The sequence below is a fragment of the Alosa pseudoharengus genome, unplaced genomic scaffold (genome assembly GCF_046254945.1).
Source record: "Alosa pseudoharengus isolate Yale_2024_CS ecotype anadromous, Long Island Sound unplaced genomic scaffold, YU_APseudo_1.1 YU_APseudo_1.1_scf_2, whole genome shotgun sequence".
NCBI lineage: Eukaryota > Metazoa > Chordata > Actinopteri > Clupeiformes > Clupeidae > Alosa > Alosa pseudoharengus.
This window is the reverse complement of record NW_027468663.1, coordinates 42,881,894-42,899,152: the sequence shown is the minus strand read 5'-3', so window position 1 is coordinate 42,899,152 and position 17,259 is coordinate 42,881,894. Positions and strand designations below refer to the sequence as shown.

General features: G+C 45.4%; 1 protein-coding gene across 1 annotated transcript in view; it reads left to right on the top strand.

Annotated features, from left to right (window-relative positions):
• The window catches only part of LOC143133521 (cadherin-18-like), a 39,175-nt gene extending 24,652 nt beyond the window's left edge, over window positions 1–14,523 (top strand). Inside the window, exons 7-11 of the mRNA XM_076293284.1 lie at window positions 5,883–6,019; window positions 7,677–7,798; window positions 10,547–10,661; window positions 13,450–13,701; window positions 14,006–14,523. Coding sequence (XP_076149399.1) covers window positions 5,883–6,019; window positions 7,677–7,798; window positions 10,547–10,661; window positions 13,450–13,701; window positions 14,006–14,523 — 1,144 coding nt within the window. The remainder of the gene's footprint in view (window positions 1–5,882; window positions 6,020–7,676; window positions 7,799–10,546; window positions 10,662–13,449; window positions 13,702–14,005) is intronic.
• The last annotated feature ends 2,736 nt before the right edge of the window (window positions 14,524–17,259 follow it).

The following is a 17,259-nucleotide window of genomic DNA, read 5'->3' as shown; positions in this document are numbered from 1 at the left end:
ACCAGAAGCAGTGACTACCTACTTGAACGAACGAAAGGTCCAGACGCTAGCAGAGGCTGCGGTCTTGGCCGATTAGTGTGTGGGGACGCACAAGAATGTGTGGGATGATTCAGATGGTGCTACTCAGCGTAAGCATTGGTCTCCTTCAGGTAGTAAACCAAGGTCTGGTGGGGGAGCATCTGACCCTGGGTCTTACTCTCGGAACCATGGTAGCTCCCCTGTTTCTAACAATCCCATTGTCTGTTTCTATTGCCAGAAGGTGGGGCACAAGGCTTCTCATTGCCCTGCTCTTAAGAATGTTAAACCCACAGCTTTGGCTGTTTCATCTAGGCCAAAGTGTGGACGCTCTCAGAGTTCCTTTGTTCCTGACATTCAAGGTTGTGCTAACTATTCCTCCTTCATCACCTGGGGAACTGTGTCTCTGCCTGGTCAGGATCGAACATGTGTGCCTGTGCGCATACTTAGGGACACTGGGTCGGCCCAGTCTTTTCTGGTAGAGGGAGTTGTTCCTCTGTCCCAGCTACAGGGACTAATGTTCTAATTCAGGGTTTTGATATGAGAGTTGCTAAGGTACCCTTGCATTCTGTTAAACTATCTTCTAGTCTGGTGTCAGGAACAGTAGAGGTTGCAGTGTGTTCCACTCTGCCTGTGCCTGGTGTTGAGTTTGTGTTGGGAAATGATCTTGCTGGAGGGAATGTGTGGGGAGAGCATCAAATTGCAACACCAACTAAGATTTTGAGTGCTAACCCATTGTCTACAGGTCCTCTGGTCCCACCTGATACAAACCACTCTGGTAAAATGAGTCTTAAACATGTTGGTGTGCAAGTTGAGAAGTTGGTTCCTCAGGTACTTCAATGTTCTGAGATGGTCTGTGTGGACCAAAGTGGTTACTTGTTCAGTAGAACCTGACCCTTCTAGCCTCACTGTGGGTATGACTGGTGGTGAGAACCTTGTAGAGTCTTTGAGTGGTGTTGAAGAACATGGCTCTTTGTCAGAATTCAAGGTCTTCAGTGATGAATTTATGTCAGAATCATGCGCTGACAGCAGAAATAAAATTGTTGAAGGTAGCGTAGGTGGTGAGCTGTGCAAACAAACAGACGTTCTCTGGTGAGATCAGCAGCCCAACTACCATCTATCCCTACATTGTCTGTGCCCTTTGCTTCTCTGCTCCTGTATCTGTGTGTGTTACTTAGTGGCTTGACTCAAGTTTTTGTTTGGTTATTGATTTTCGGGGGTGTGTGGTGTTTACTATCCTACTTTGGGTTGGTGATACGACCTATTGAGGTCTGTCTATATTTCTACTCTTTCCCTTTCACTGACCACACTGATCACATTCCTCCTGAGCAGAAGGTGGACATCTAAACAGCAGGTCACAAGCTGGAGCTTGAGCCTGCTACCAAATCCTTGAGCCATATCCTTTCCTGATTGATGAAATTATTTGAACATATAATTGAGTTAGTCTAATCATACTGTAGAGTTTTTGTTTATTGTTTTGAATTGCATGTTTGTTTGGTGGTCTGTCTCCCTTCGACTTTCAGTTTTTCCTAAGGCCCAGGATGCTGGAGGGCTGAAGGTGGGACGGGTTCACCAAGGGTCTTTTTTTTATTTTCTTGAGTCTTCCTAGAGGAATTCTCTCTGCTCCCCCTGCTGTCTGTGTAGAGGCCTATGCATCGACTGCGGGGTGTCGATGAAATTGAAATTGGTGTTGGCCTCCATTTCATGTTTGCTGCCCACACGAGCCTGGGCCGTAACAGGTAACATCCTGGTTCATGTTTGGCCAGTAATACCTCTCTGCCAGAAGTGGTCTGGTCCGTGTGATTACCGGATATCCAGCAGCTAGTGAGGCATATGCCCAGGTCAACAGTCGATCTCGTTCTCCTGCTGGTACATACATACGACCTGGGAGGCAATTTGCAGGGATTGGATCCTCCTGCTGAGCTCGCTGTATCTCCTCATCCACATCCCAGCTGATAGGAGCCACAATATGCGACTTGTTGATGATAGTTCTTGGCTGCAAGGGAAGTTCAGCACCCTCGTGGAGTCTAGACAAGGCATCTTCTTTCAGGTTCTTGGAACCTGGGCGATAGGAGAGACAGAAGTTAAAGCGACAGATAAACATAGCCCACCTTGCCTGTCTGGATATACTCCGGATTGCGATGGTCCGTCAGCACAGTGAATGGTTCGTTGGCCCCCTCCAACCAGTGCCTCCACTCCTCCAGGGCCAGCTTGATTGCCAGAAGTTCAGGGTCACCCACATCATAGTTTCTCTGAGCTGGGGTGAGTTTCCTGGAGAAATAAGCACAAGGAAATAGCTTGGGGGGAAGTACAGTACCTTGTCTCTGTGATAGGATGGCTCCTACGCCGGTTTCGGAAGCATCGACTTCAACCACAAACGGTCTAGAGGGATTCGGATGTTTGAGCAGGGGGGCTGAAGTGAAGCGCTAGGAGGGATCCGGATGTTTGAGCAGGGGGGCTGAAGTGAAGGGCTCCTTTAGGTTGTGGAAAGCAGAAGCAGTAGCTTCTCCCCAGGCCAATTTGCGTTGGCCCCCTTTCAGGAGTGTAGTGTGAGGAGCTGCCACAGTGCTAAAACCCCAGATGAAGCGGCGATAAAAGTTGGCGAAGCCTAGAAACCTCTGCAGCTCTTTGATGGTCTTTGGTTCCGACCAGGTCTTGACAGCCTCTACCTTCTGCTCATTCATTCTTACACCCTCAGCACTGATTTCATATCCCAGGAAAGAGATACTGGATTGATGAAACAAGCACTTCTCCAGTTTCACAAAGAGGTGATTGTCAAGGAGTCGCTGGAGCACCTTCCGGACAAGAGGGATGTGTTTGTCCAACGTGGCAGAATGAAGGAGTATGTCATCAATGTACACCACCACCTGTCCTCCCAGAATGTCACGAAAAATTTCATTAATGAATGCCTGAAAGACAGAATGCGAGTTAGACAATCCATAGGGCATTACCAGATACTCATAGTGGCCATTGGTGGTACTGAAAGCAGTCTTCCACTCGTCTCCTTCGCGAATGCGGATGAGGTTGTAGGCGCTGCGGAGGTCGAGCTTGGTGAAGACAGTTGAACCACGGAGTTGTTCAATGGCAGATGGCACCAGAGGGAGAGATATCTGTATTTGACCATCACAGCATTAAGACCCCGGTAGTCGATGCATGGCCGCAAGCCTCCGTCTCTTTTGCATAAAGAAGAATCCTGATGAGGCAGGAGAGGTGGAAGGCCGAATGAATCCGTGACTCAGTGCCTCTTTGATATCCTCGTCCATGGCCCGTGTCTCTGCCACAGACAGTGGGTAGATCTTGCCACGTGGAGGAGAGGCACCAGGTAGGAGGTCTACGGCACAATCCCATGAGCGATGAGGAGGCAGGTGGGTAGCCCTAGCCTTGGAAAAAACCTCCTTCAGGTCGAGGTAGGGTTCAGGTATCATGGGTTGATGTGAAACTGGGGGACTCTCCACTAGGGTCGAACAGCATGGCAGGCTGACACAATTCCTCTGGCAGAAAGTTGACCAAGTGATACTCAGGTCTGATCAGGAGATGGAAGGGTTGTGAAGTTGGAGCCATGGAAGGCCAAGAATTATTCTATGGACTGGGGCTTGAATGACTAAGAAGCTAAGACTCTCCTGATAGATCTGGTCAACAGTTATGGAGAGGGGGTCAGAAAAATGTGTGACTTGTCCTGTTCCTATGGGTTTCCCATCCAGGGCCTTCACTGGTACTGGAGATTTAAGAAGTCTGACTGGAATCTGTAATTCTTTTGCTAAAGCCTCATATATGAAGTTCCCAGCAGCTCCAGAATCAATGAGTACTTAAGTGGAGTGAGAAGCTGGAGAACAGTGTATGATTGCAGGAATCAGAAATGGCTTGACTGACAAGGGATTTGAAGGTTTACTTACCCCAGGAACAGAAGTTGTTCTGTCTGCATCACCACTGGGATTAAACCTTGAGATGGTTTCAGCTTGCAGTCCTGTAGTTGATGGTCAGCCGCACCACAGTACCGACACAGGCCCAATTGAATGAGTCTTCGCCGCTCTGCAGAGGGTAAATGGGCGTAATTCACCTCCATGGGCTCGGGCATTGATGTTGTGGTGGGGAGGAGTCGTGTATCCCGGCGGCGCTCTCATAGTAGGTTATCAAGCCGAATTGCTAACCCAATGAGAGCCTCCAGAGACATGTGATTATCTCTGCAGGCCAGCTCTGTCAGAATATCTGCTCGCTGACCTCTTTGGAAAAGTGTACACAGAGCCAATTCATTCCAGCCACTTGAGGCTGCAATTGTTCGGAATGTGAGTGCATAGTCTGCTGCTGTTCGTGCACCCTGTCGCAGCTGCAACAGACGCTCACCAGCCTCTTTGCCTTCGGTTGGGTGATCAAAAACTGATTGAAGCAGTGCCACAAAGTCATCGTAGGAACGAAATTCTGCATCGCCCTGCTCCCAAACAGCAGTAGCCTACTCAAGTGCACGTCCAGTCAGTAGGGTGAGTAGTAAGCAGTAAGTAAAGAGAGCATTGAAACAAAAAGCCCTTGCATTTGGAGGGGTTACCATCATACTTGTCGGGGAGCGCAGGTTTGTGCCGTTCAGAGGAGGAAGAAGTTCGAGGAACTGAAGTCCGTGACTGGGTTGAAGCTGTAGATTGAGCAGGGTCCCCAGGAAGCCTTGTAGACATCTCATGAAGTAGCCTCAAAGCACTGTTCATTGAAACACTCAGTTCAGTTAATTTGGTGTGGTGCTCACCGAGGAGACGGCCTTGTTCTGCTACAGCTGTTTGGAGGCCTGGCTCACCTGATACCTCCACTCGTGGAGCAGCATTCTGTAACAAGTCATCCATGATGCAGGAGGTAGATGCAGGTTTCTTTTATTGTGAAGTCACACCAGTTTGGGCAGCCGTGGCCTACTGGTTAGCGCTTCGGACTTGTAACTGGAGGGTTGCCGGTTCGAACCCTGACCAGTAGGCATGGCTGAAGTGCCCTCTAGCAAGGCACCTCAAGGCCCTTGAGCAACCCCTCACTGCTCCCAGAGCGCCGCTGTTGTTGCAGGCAGCTCACTGCGCCGGGATTAGTGTGTGCTTCACCTCACTGTGTGTTCACTGTGTGCTGAGTGTGTTTCACTAATTCACGGATTGGGATAAATGCAGAGACCAAATTTCCCTCACGGGATCAAAAGAGTATATATACTTATACTTATACAGTCAACCAGCCAACTTGCAGCAGTATTAAAGCCAAGAGTAACAAAAATTACAACAAAACTACAGTCCAAACTGTTTAGAAAACAAAACGCAGGACAGGGCTTCGCACTGTGTAGCATTACAAATGCTGCTCAAAGAAGAATTGAAACAAAGGAATTTAAGTACCAAAACATGTGATGACTACAACCAATAGGGAGTCCCGGAGTTCAGGTGCTGCTCGTTAGGGTGACAAGGAAAAAACAAGGAAATCATTCAATCAATAAGTGGGTGATGAGGACCTAATTGGGGCTACAGCTGTTTGAGTAGGCCCAGGAGTCGTCACACTCATCAGGCAGATTGTTTTTTGTCTGAGAGGTAGGCTACATTAGTGTTACATCACATTTTATTTAGGCTCGACCAACCAGAATATTTTCAGCAACTTCAGCTCCCTCCACCCACTATCAGGTCGATATTGGTGTTAACGACAAAGCCCTATTCAAATTCTGTATTCCTACTGTATGTGACAAGATCTCTACAGTGAAGAATACATATTTTTCTGACAGTTATTCTTTTGTGGAAATGTATTTGTTTTGACAAAAGATGGAATATGTTGTCCATTATTTTCAAAGGACCCTTCAGGGCCCATTGTGATTCACACAATGAAAGTAAACTGTATTTTGGACACTTTTTGTCTTATTTGTTCAGGTATTCTATTGACCAAACCAATCATGCAGATACGAGTTTCAGCATTGATGCCAACACTGGGCGTATAACCACTAAGCAAATGCTTGACAGGGAAGAGGCCGCCTGGCACAACATCACAGTGATGGCATCAGAGATTGGTAAGCCACACTGTGTCTAACATTTCCATTCATTTTTCTTTGACTTCGCAAAAACTATCATCTGCTTTGTATTGTCTTTGTCTGAAACATATATGTAGATGATATACAGGCAGATTATTCCATAACTTCTGACACTTCTGACTAATGCTAAGACAGTCATTGTCACTGTGTGATGCTGGAGATGTCCCAGACTCCAAGGTCAATCAATTTCTCTCACTTTGTATCCCTTCATGCTTATCTAAGCAATTACCCTTTCCTTTAACCTTTTCGGCACAATGGTGTTCAGATAATGGACTGAAACTGCTGCCTATCGATACTGTCAGCTGGCATGGAAATGATTAGGCTAGTCTACGTACAGTCTTCTGGAGTCTAACATAAACTGTTCATGAACAGTTTATGCAGTATACAGGTGGAGACATGGCACATATACAGGTGGAGACAGTGCACATAATGATCTGAGTATTTGTTTGTCAAGTGGAATATAATTATGTAGGGCCATGTTTTGGCACATGTCTTGTTAGATCAGTGGTTCCCAACGTGTTTGGAGGGGGGTGCCCATGGGGGGCGCTGGTTGAGGGGAAAAACATTGACACATTTTGGCTGTTTGTCTTTCTCCCCTGCTGTGACAACTCAGCGGTTCCTTATTAGATCTTATGGATTTAAAACAATAAAGTCAATTCTGAACATCATGATAAGATGAATGATGTTGGGTGGATGGAAGTTAAACATATAGAATGATTACAGAGGGGTGGAAGTAGCCTGGGGGAACCCAGCAAATTCAAATTTTGTTAACAGTTTTGTCTGGGTTCACCCAGGCTAGGATTGAAGTTAAGCATATAGAATGGCTAGAGAGGGATGGAATATAGAGAGATGTTTCTGTCTGGATCCAACACAAAGCCACATCCAACATTTAGACTATAGGATGCTATCGTTGACCTACTGTATTGCTGAATGTTGACAGGGGTAAGTGTAGTGTGAGACCCTCATGTGCAATTAAAAATGTACACTGAACATTGGGCTGGTTGAGTTTGCCATTGCCTGGTTGCAGAGAAAGTCATATGCAATAGATAGTATATCTGTCTTTATATATACATATACTGTATACAACTGAGAAAGATGTTTGTGTCCTCTGTCTGTATTTTGTTATGCTGTACTGACAAGTCGTGTTAAGTCATATACTGAATGCTGATGTGATGTGAGAGACACTGAATCCTGACATGATGTAAGAGTAACTTAGCTGACCTCGAGAAATAGAGTAACAAACTGAGTCCAGAGAGGATTTGAGCTCCAAAAGGAAAAATGAAAAATGAAAGTGAGTTATTCCCAGTGCAGCCAAGCCATTTAGACTGATGAATAGAGAGCTACTTTGCATTACATTACATGTAGAATTCACTGCAGTGCATTCAGAAAACGACTCCCCCAGACCCAGACAAAGTTATTATTACAACCCTGAACAAGCACGATAATTAAACAATAACTTCATGGCTCAGAACTGGCAGCATAATGATGTCTTCAAATTTATATATTCATTTTGCACTGATTTAAGTAGTATTATATCAGTATGTCTTATGGCTGTAAGTATTACTATATCTATTATTTTGCGAGAATGAACCTAGTCATTAAGATTAATTTTCTGTATGTTCATTTTTCTTTCTAGATAATCCCAGCCTTGTCAGTTATGTTCCGGTCACAGTACAAGTCTTGGATGTGAATGATAATGCGCCGTATATTGACACTGAAAACGACATCATTGTGTGTGAATCCTCCAGGGTTGGCCAAGTAAGTCATGTTCTCTCTTCTGGCGTGTTCTTCCCTGCTATCTGATTATCTCATCTCATTATCTCACTTCTGAAACAACCCCAGTTCTTGTAATTACCACCATTTAGTTTTTACTTTAGACAGTAGGACAACTCTAAAAAAAAACTCCACTGCACTCCTCCCACCTATCCCCCCCCCCTCTCTCTCTCACACACACACACGCACCGCACGCAGGCACACACACACACACCCTTTATATGTCTGACACCATCAGGGATGGATTTATCTGTGGCTCTGCAGACGTTGCAGCCTCTTGAACCTATACATTATTCAGCATGCACCAATGTCTTGTCGCTGGCTTGCAGAAAATGTTAATCACTCATTCAAATTGGGTCTGTGCACAGCAAAGAGCGGCTGCCCAGATTCACATCACACAAGCATTTTCTCTTCATATTTTTCTCCTTGAATGAAGATTACTAACCAGGCAGTGGCACATAATCTGTGCACTGAGGGCACGTGACAGACGAGGTCTGTTTAGATTAAGTGTCAAGATGCTTCTCACAAATAGCAGTAACAAATTAACTGGAGGTAAAAGGGCTGAATGATGAATTGGTGTTTTATTGTGATCTTGTGATGGTGATGCAGTATGAATTGATTTTTAAACAGTTGCACTTCTTCAAAATGATGACAGGACTATTCTCAATTTCAGACTAAATATAGTCTACATTTTAATTTTCCAGAGAATATTTATATGGGTTAGTGGAGGAACTACCTTAACAGAGGCTGTGTAAGATTCTGTAGGATTCAAGTAGTTTTGAATGTACCATTTGTAGCAGGGTGGAGGTAGATGTTCTCATGGAGCTAGTCGACTACGCCACCTGCGAGAGTTAGGCCCTCCCAGGAACTAATTTAGAAACCTTGTTGGTCAGTTTAGACCCCTTTGGGCACACAGGTTCGCAACACTGAGACTACAGACATGGTTCTATAAAAATAAAATGACAATTTATTAACACATAACAGGTCCATTATGGACTGCACAGAGACAACACAAACAGGAATACAACCACAAGAGACTAATCATATACAAGATACACCCACATACAAGCAGGTTGCACACAGATATTGCACAAGGTCCAATAGGCCGGGAACAGGGCAGTGGGCTCATCAGGGCTAGCAAGAGGCTAACAAGGGGTAGGATCCAGGCACAGCACAACACAGGTGAACACGGCACACACTTGATAAACAGCAATTACAAAGGACAGTGAAGGGAAACCACCACCGGGGAATCAGCTTGCCACCCACTTTGGCCCAACAGCTCCTGGAGGTCAGGCTGCATGGGCGCAACCACCTGGTCAGCTTTAAGGTCACAACCTGCATGTATGCACAGAGAGGGTGTTGCATTCACTCACAAACATTCAAGACTAGGACAAACACGGTACGAACATAAAACATAAGCAGCAGTAGAAGACAGGGCGACCGCATCAGGTGGCGTGGGAGCAGCAAGCTTGAAGATGGTCAACCACCAGTTCCGGGTTTGCTGAAGTACCGTTGTCCCCTGCATGTGGAGGAGGGGCACAGCCACAGTTCTGAATTGGATACGAGGCTGCCTTAAGCAGAAGCTCGAATCAGAGCAAATGACTCACTGCTGAACCACGAGACAAACGTACTCAGAATTGTTCCTCAAACACCCAACAGGACAGCACCAGCCCAAACAGTGGCTGCTCCCACGCCACTACCACAAAGTAGGTTCTCCGCAACAAGTGGAGAAATGGGAGACATGCAGTCAGCTGCCTAGATATAAGGTGGCAGGTGCCACCTGGTAATTAGCAAGATGGTCTTCAGCTAAGTCAACAATTAAGGCGAAAAAGGGGCGGAGACCCATCCTGCTACACATTACATTAGCAACAGCACACTTCCATTGCCTTGCACTGTATTTGATTCTAGAGAGGTCTGAAGCTACTGGTTAGCATGCTACCTTTAGGTGAGCAACACAGAGCATACAGCATGTAGGCGTTTGTGACATATAGCATCTTTAAGGCACTGCCAGTTCTAATGGTGAAATTCACGTATGGGTCTCATCAGTCCATAACCATAGGATGCAATCAGACCATCGTGACTCTCTACGGCAATTCACATTTCACCACGGCAACCTCATCTCTCTGCTACTAATAGTTGCATAATATCTGATGTAAAAGCCACTGTGTCTCTTGCTTATTAAAATGGTGGCTATTTTTTCACTTGGGCATCCCCAAGCCTACAGGTGAGCAGGCAGAATAATTGGAGCTCAACAGTACAAGGAGGTTCTCACTGTCTACTCATCTGCTAGTGGGAGCCAATTAGTTTAACAAGCTGACACAATATCATCGGCTAGGAGCCCTAGCATGTCGCCCACCACCCCTGATCTGCCCACAACATCCTACTGAGGCACAGCAGAACTGGACACAGCAGCAGAGAGGTAGAGAGGGAGGGAGAGAGAGAGGGAGGGAAGGAGAGTTGGAGGGAGAGAAAACAAGAGAGTTGGAGGGCGAGAAAGAGAGGGAGAAAGAGGATAGAGTCTGTTTTCAATGTCCTTCAAAAACTAGGGGAAGGAAAAGCCCCAGGTAGTCCAATTACACCAGTAATCCTCAAACTCTATCTGAGTCCCCCTGCCTCCCCTCTCATAACATCCTGCCTCCCTGCTCTCTCTCTTTACTCTCTTTCTTTTCTCCTTGTTTCTGCTTTATTCTTAATCTCTTCTTCTTTCTTTCTCTCTCTCTCTTTGTCATGAAGGTGATTCAAACGATTAAGGCCACAGACAAAGACAACTTTGCGAATGGACACTTTTCCTTCACCCTGCCCAGTGACCCCCCGGGGAACCCCAATTTCACCCTGAAGGACAATGAAGGTACGACCTGCGCCATGCTGTAAACACGCTGAGTCTCGAGTGTATTCATTTATGTGGGGCTTTGAAGCAGCTCACAGATGGTTCGAGTACACATACGCAACGCAAACAGTTTGCGATAGATCATTAAAAAGTGATTAGTCCTTCAGAAAATTGTCACATGATGGATTTGCGAGGGTGTTCCCATTTACCCGACTGTCTCAAGAGAGCCGGTTTGCTGGAGCTTCTCTGTAATCAAAGCCTGTTTGTCAATACAAGCAGAGTTTGCACTGGTTGTTGTCACAGGGATAATCCTCATGTGTACCCTCTTACCCCTGGAGTCCTTTTTCCTTCTTTACGTTTTTTTTTTTTTTTTTTTTTGTCATACCAGAATTGTATCAATGGTGTCGTTTCCCAGGCAACCAGTATTATATTTCCTCACTAGCTCAAGGCTTCCTCTGTTTAAAAATCAAGACACATTTCTTTCTCGCCTTCCCCCCAAGAAAACTAGTGTTGCGCTTCTGCATGGATACGCTGGCCAGCAGATGATTCGGTGTACTTGTCACAATGCAGAAGACAATGAGTGTACTAAGCTTGAGATGTTTAGAGGCTACGTGCCTTTGGTTGTTTTTGTATCAGGGGTGTAGGACTCACCAACTGTGTGCCTTCAAGCCCAGCATGCTGTCTGCCCTAAGGCAACATCATCCCCATGGAGGGATTGGTTCAGTCCTGTTTACTCATCTGGGAGTCTCCCCTTGTAACACTTAAGAGCACTTTGGAGAAGTCTTTCCTGCCACTGATTGGTACAAGGCCAGCATCTTTGATCAATGAAGCACCACTGAGCCTGTAAACAATAAAACAGTGTGCTTGTTTAGAACGAACAGGAACATTCTGGTTGGTTTGTTTTTGTTCTTATTCATTTCATATAAATAGGGTGTAAATTAATTAACACCCTCAATTAATTCATTCATTAGTACATTAGGTAACACATTGGTTTAATTAACACCCCTAATTATCCACACAAAGGAGGTTATATTGGCAGTGTGGTTTGTCTGTTTGTCAGTCGTATTGTATCTGCCAGTCCAATGTCAGTGTAGGATGGAAAGGTGTACCATGGGCCAAGAATGAAGATGTTCAATTGTGGAGTGGATCCAATTCTCAAGGTGGCATGACAAATTTTGTTTTGCATTCGTTAAGGTTGTGGGATATGCCATCCAACCTTGCTCTTTCCAAGTGACCTTCTTAGTTCATTCTTTGATTACTCGGTGCGAGTAGGGCGACTCTCTCGAGTTGACACACACGTTTCACGCGGCAACACAGATTACCAATGTGATCATCGTCAAGGGGAGTGCGAGGCTGCTGTAGAGCCCTCTAAATGCACATCCACGTCTCCCATCTGTCACACAGGGGACATGAGTGACAGAAGTGTCTCTTATGGGCTCTAGTCCCCTCCCCCCACCCCCCATATGCTTCATCTGTCGCCTTCATGAAATCCTTTTTAACTACACACTTTAGCTGCTGCACTCATGTTTTTGGGACCACTACAGCTATTAAGAGTGCCAAGGCTATGTTCCTTCACACAGGATCCCTCTTCGTAGAAATTAATTGCACCACTTACAGAAGGCACTCCCCTTTGCATTTAAAAATACACCAACTCAAAAATTCGCTGTTTTTATGCAACAGAAAAAGTAGACGTGTTTACAGAAAGAGGGTTTAAGAGTGTTTGAGTGAGTCTCCTGTGTTTTATGCCTAGAGACCAGTGGGTGCCTGTTCAGCTTCAACAAATGACTCAATTTTATTACTAATTACTAATAAATAACATTAGAACACCACTGTTGCAACCAGTGGAATGAGGGTTTGTGCTTTTATTTGTATTATCATGCTGGCAGTCTCCTCCACGGCTCTGCAAATTGCCTGGCATTCAGCCAGCGCTTCTAGGTAGCTAGCTGTGGGTGACGGTGTCGTAATGAATTTCAACTCCCAACCTGGCAATGAGCATTGCGTTGACCCCTCCTCGGCACGGATCCAGTGTAAATCAGACAGGGGTTCTGTGGAGGAAGGTACCGGCCTCCAGGGGCTCCAGTTTGCACATGGCCGTGTTGACATTCACGAGTAGGCAGGCTCTTGCCTGGAGACTGGCGCTCCTCCCCCTCCGCCTGCGTCTCCCCTGGCGGCCGCAGGCATCGGGCTATCGGGAGGCTCGGCACTCCGAGGGGAACATGAATCTGCATTTTCAAGAGGTGGGCCGTGATTGCACACACTGATCCTCGGCTCTAGGGAGGCGAGGCTGAAATGCTCACCACACACACACACACACACACACACACACACACACACACACACACACACACACACACAAGCCTCCCCGGTACGAGCTGAGGCCCAGGCGCCAGAGTGGATTTAATAAGGTGTGAAGTTTCTGGCGCCGCACAGGCGGTTTTTTACGGCTCCACCGGCTCCTTCTATTTTATCAAAAGAAAAAAAAAAAAAGCGAAGAGCAGCAGAGTGGTGAAAGACATGGAACACAATCTCGGGGAAAAAGCTTCCTGATTTTATGCAGTTGAAACACTTTCATCTCCACCTGTCAGGGGAACAGTTCTGATATATAATGATGTACAGTTTTGCCAAATTCTAGTTCTCTTTATTTCAGAGCATTTTGTAGCCTCCCAATAATGAACTAGCCGACAGCTTAGTTGTCCATCTGCCGTAACACCAAGCGCATTCCCTTAGGTTCCCAGCATCTGCAGACTTCGACAACAACAAAAGCAACCAAACCATAACAACATCTCGTTTGTGTTTCGTCCTGCACCAGATAACAGTGCGAGCATCGTGTCGCAGCGACGCGGCTTCAGCCAGACGGAGCAGGAGCTGTACGAGCTGGCCGTGGAGGTGTGGGACGGCGGCGAGCCGGCACTCAGCAGCATCAGCACCCTCACGCTGCGCGTGTGCCCCTGCCAGAGAGGCGGCCGGCTCAGGGCCTGCCAGGCACAGGCCTTCCTGTCCTCTGCTGGACTCAGCACCGGAGCCCTCGTCGCCATCCTCCTCTGCATTGTCATTCTGCTGGGTAAGAGCAAGAGGGGGTGGGAGATGAAGGGAGAAAGAGAAAAGGAGTCAGAGTAAATCTCAAGTTCAGAGACCAAAGTATTTTTGTGTGTTTAGGAACTTTTTTCATCTTTTCTTCCTTTGTAAAACACTTCAGAGCTTGAAAGCAGTCATGCAGAGGTCCACAAGGAGATCTGGTTGGAACTGCTTTGCTTCCATCACTGCTCTACATACTGTCTTCTTGAGTTCCCAACTGTCTCTCACTGTGTTTCACTTGCTCCAGGTGGTACACAGTAAAGACTTCTGCTCTTTTGTGTTTTATGCAGCCATCGTTGTGTTGTTTGTCACCCTGCGGAGCAAGAAGAGCAAGAAGGAACCCCTCATCATCTCAGAGGAGGACGTGCGGGAGAACGTGGTGACGTACGACGACGAGGGTGGAGGCGAGGAGGACACGGAGGCCTTTGACATCGTGGCACTCAGGAACCCAGCCGCCGCCGAGGAGCTTCGTCTCCGGCGGGACGCTCTGGCCCAGGCCTGGGAGGTGGCCGCCGCTGCTGCTGCCGCTGGGGCCAGCTGCACGTCGCTTATGCTGGACGAGGAGGACATCCACAGGGTCCTCAGGGAGAGGGTGGTGGTGGCCGACCGGGACACGAGAGGGCCGCCGTACGACTCCCTCCAGACGTACGCCTACGAGGGCCACGGCTCCCCCACTGGCTCCATCAGTTCGCTAGACCTCCCTGGGGTGCCGTCTGAGCTGGACCCAGCAGAGCTGGACGACTGGGGCCCGGAGGTTCACACACTGTCCATACTATTTAAGGAGCACGACAACGAGCACAACCCCTGACATCAATCAGTGTTTGATATGAGGCCAGGAACAAACAAAAAAACAAAAAACTACTTTTTGTTACCATCTGACTCATTTCCTAATGAGAGGATTCAGCAGAGACTCTGTTTTTTGAAACTGTGCAGATTTGTTCACTTTTGATGTACTGTATTGACTGTTCTTTTTCACTAGGTTCTACAAGTGGAAGGAAACAACATGTGTTTTTCGATTAAGAAGCACACAATTATGTAAAAAATATCTGAGACTGAGAGAGGAAGTTATTTTCCCTGGTGTATATTTTATATTGCTTAATAAAGTTAATGACTCCTGTATGTGTTCTGTGGTACATATCATAGAATATCAAACACACTTTTAATATTTTCATCCTCAACTCATCCTCTGATCAAATGTCATCTGGCTAAATCAGACACAGTGAGTTTAGACATAATGGGCTCTGCTTCATTCATATAGGAGGAAAAACAGTCAAAAAAGTTAAAGTTCTTATATAATAGTGTTTGAATTAAAACCCTCCTGGAGCATTTCTTTGTACATATCTCCAGGGTACCACTGTATCTCTGAAAGTGGTCCGAAATTGTATGTATACCACCTTTGACAAAACCAAGAAAATAACTTATTATAATTCTCCAGCACAGAGAGAGTTTTAATTGGATAACAACGGCATTCCAAGAAAGATAATTGGATTCAAATGCTTGAGTGAGCAGCTTTTATTACATTCCCAGGACTTATAAATCAACTGTGAAAAGTCTGTGTTGCAATCCGGGCATGATCAACTCCCATGAAGCCCGAGACACATAAATAACAGACCCTTAAGATTCCTTTAATACCCCATAGTAATGATTAAGATTGTGTTATTGCACTGTTTTAATGGGCTTATATAATATTTAGACTTCACACAATTTTATCAGACTTTCTTCAAAATGACCAAACAACAAAATGTCTGACCTATTTCAGGGGGGAATATGGGGAAGGCCTCTCCCAGGATTTTATCTTCATTTTTATTCAATACACTTATGTTTACTTAGCAAATAATATTATATTTGCACCTTTATACTTAATTTTCATCTCTGTGAAGTTTTTTCTGATATTACCGGTAAGCCATAACCGCAGTCTGACATTGCCGATAAGGAGCCACTACTTGTGAATTACCTGAAGTAGTTTGCCTTCATTGTCGAGACGATCATGAAGTTTGGCACAGAACTAGAATTATGGCATTTCCTTAATCTGAGTTGCACTAAAAGACTTTGTGTTGTCACTTAGTGGCATGCCTATTATTGAACAAGTGCAGGACAGCAATGTGGCTACATCATGATGTTTATTCAAACTACATAAGTGGGCAAAGTTAACCGCCTGGCTAATGCCAGATGGTCTGGGCCCCAGCAGTTCATTTTTGATTTCCAAAGAGCATAGCCAGTACTAAAATGAGTACTACCTTGAGCATAAAGTCAGTCTCAAAGGACAGGGGCCTCATTTATAAAAGGGTTGCGTAGAAACCATCCTTCATTTGATCTTAGATCATTTCTGAAATGATCGTACGTGTGATTCAGAGAAAACGAACGTACGCACAAAAAAACGTGCGTACTGTACGCCACCCTTCCAGATGTGCCCATTATAAATCACAAATGAACGTCAACTTGTGCGCAGCCGGATGGTTTTAGGTCTCCGCCTTGTAAACACCCCCTCATCAATATCATTAGCATATGTGTTAATGAAATCAATGGCCTAAAAGCTGTAGCTTATGTAAAATTATATATTGAAAACATTGTATAGGCCTAGCCTTTGCCATCTGATGTTAACTAACCTATATGCGTCAGTTCGAATAGCTTACCTAATTATGTTTTTTTCCAGCAAAGCTTTCTGGAAAGAGATCGTATGCATCCATGTCTGTTGTCCTCTGCTCGCTTTCATTCCTTTTGCTTGCAGTAATGTGAATAATCAACATTTCGTATGTTTAGGCCTACTTTGTAGAAAAAAAGGGTAGGCCTATGAAGGAAAGACCTCTAGGCCTATATAATCCTGTACGTTATGGTACAGTAGGCTACGTAACCAATATGAACCAGGGTAATATGGTTTAGCCTACAAAACAAAGGACTAAATTATAAGCGTGATATGTCATGTAGGCTTAACGTTTCTTTTAGGGTAGGCTATGTTTTTGCTGAAAAAGTAGCCTAGTTCGCCGGTCATTTTTCATTCATTCTGCATATCTTTGCTATCATTTTCTTTCAATAATGTCCAATGGCTTGTCCTTTATTGTTTGCTTTAGGCTTACCTTTATATTGTATCCTACATTATTCAACTCACGTATTGTCATCTGATCTTGGGCACTGCCAGTCAAAAAAAGCAAACAGGTGCGCGCTCTGCACCTCTTTACGCAACTCCGACGCAACACTAAATATGAAGATGCCCTGCTTTCAGAGGATAACTTCCGTCCCTTGGTTGTGTAGGCTATATATGATATAAAATATCTATAGCCTATTGTATAGCTTACAGTCAAATATTACCTTTCTGTTACGAAGCTGGGAATAGGCCTATGAGCGCAAATTAGGATGTAGTGGAGGCTAAACGCGAGTAAACGCAGTTTATCCACCTCTGAAATTTCAGAAATAGAGTTTAGGCCTACCCACCTCTTATTAGAGTTTATCCACCTCTCAAAAAAGTTTATTCACTTTTAACATTCAAAACTGTATGATCAAATACTATCCTATATTCCCAATACTGCACAATAACCTCCAACATTAT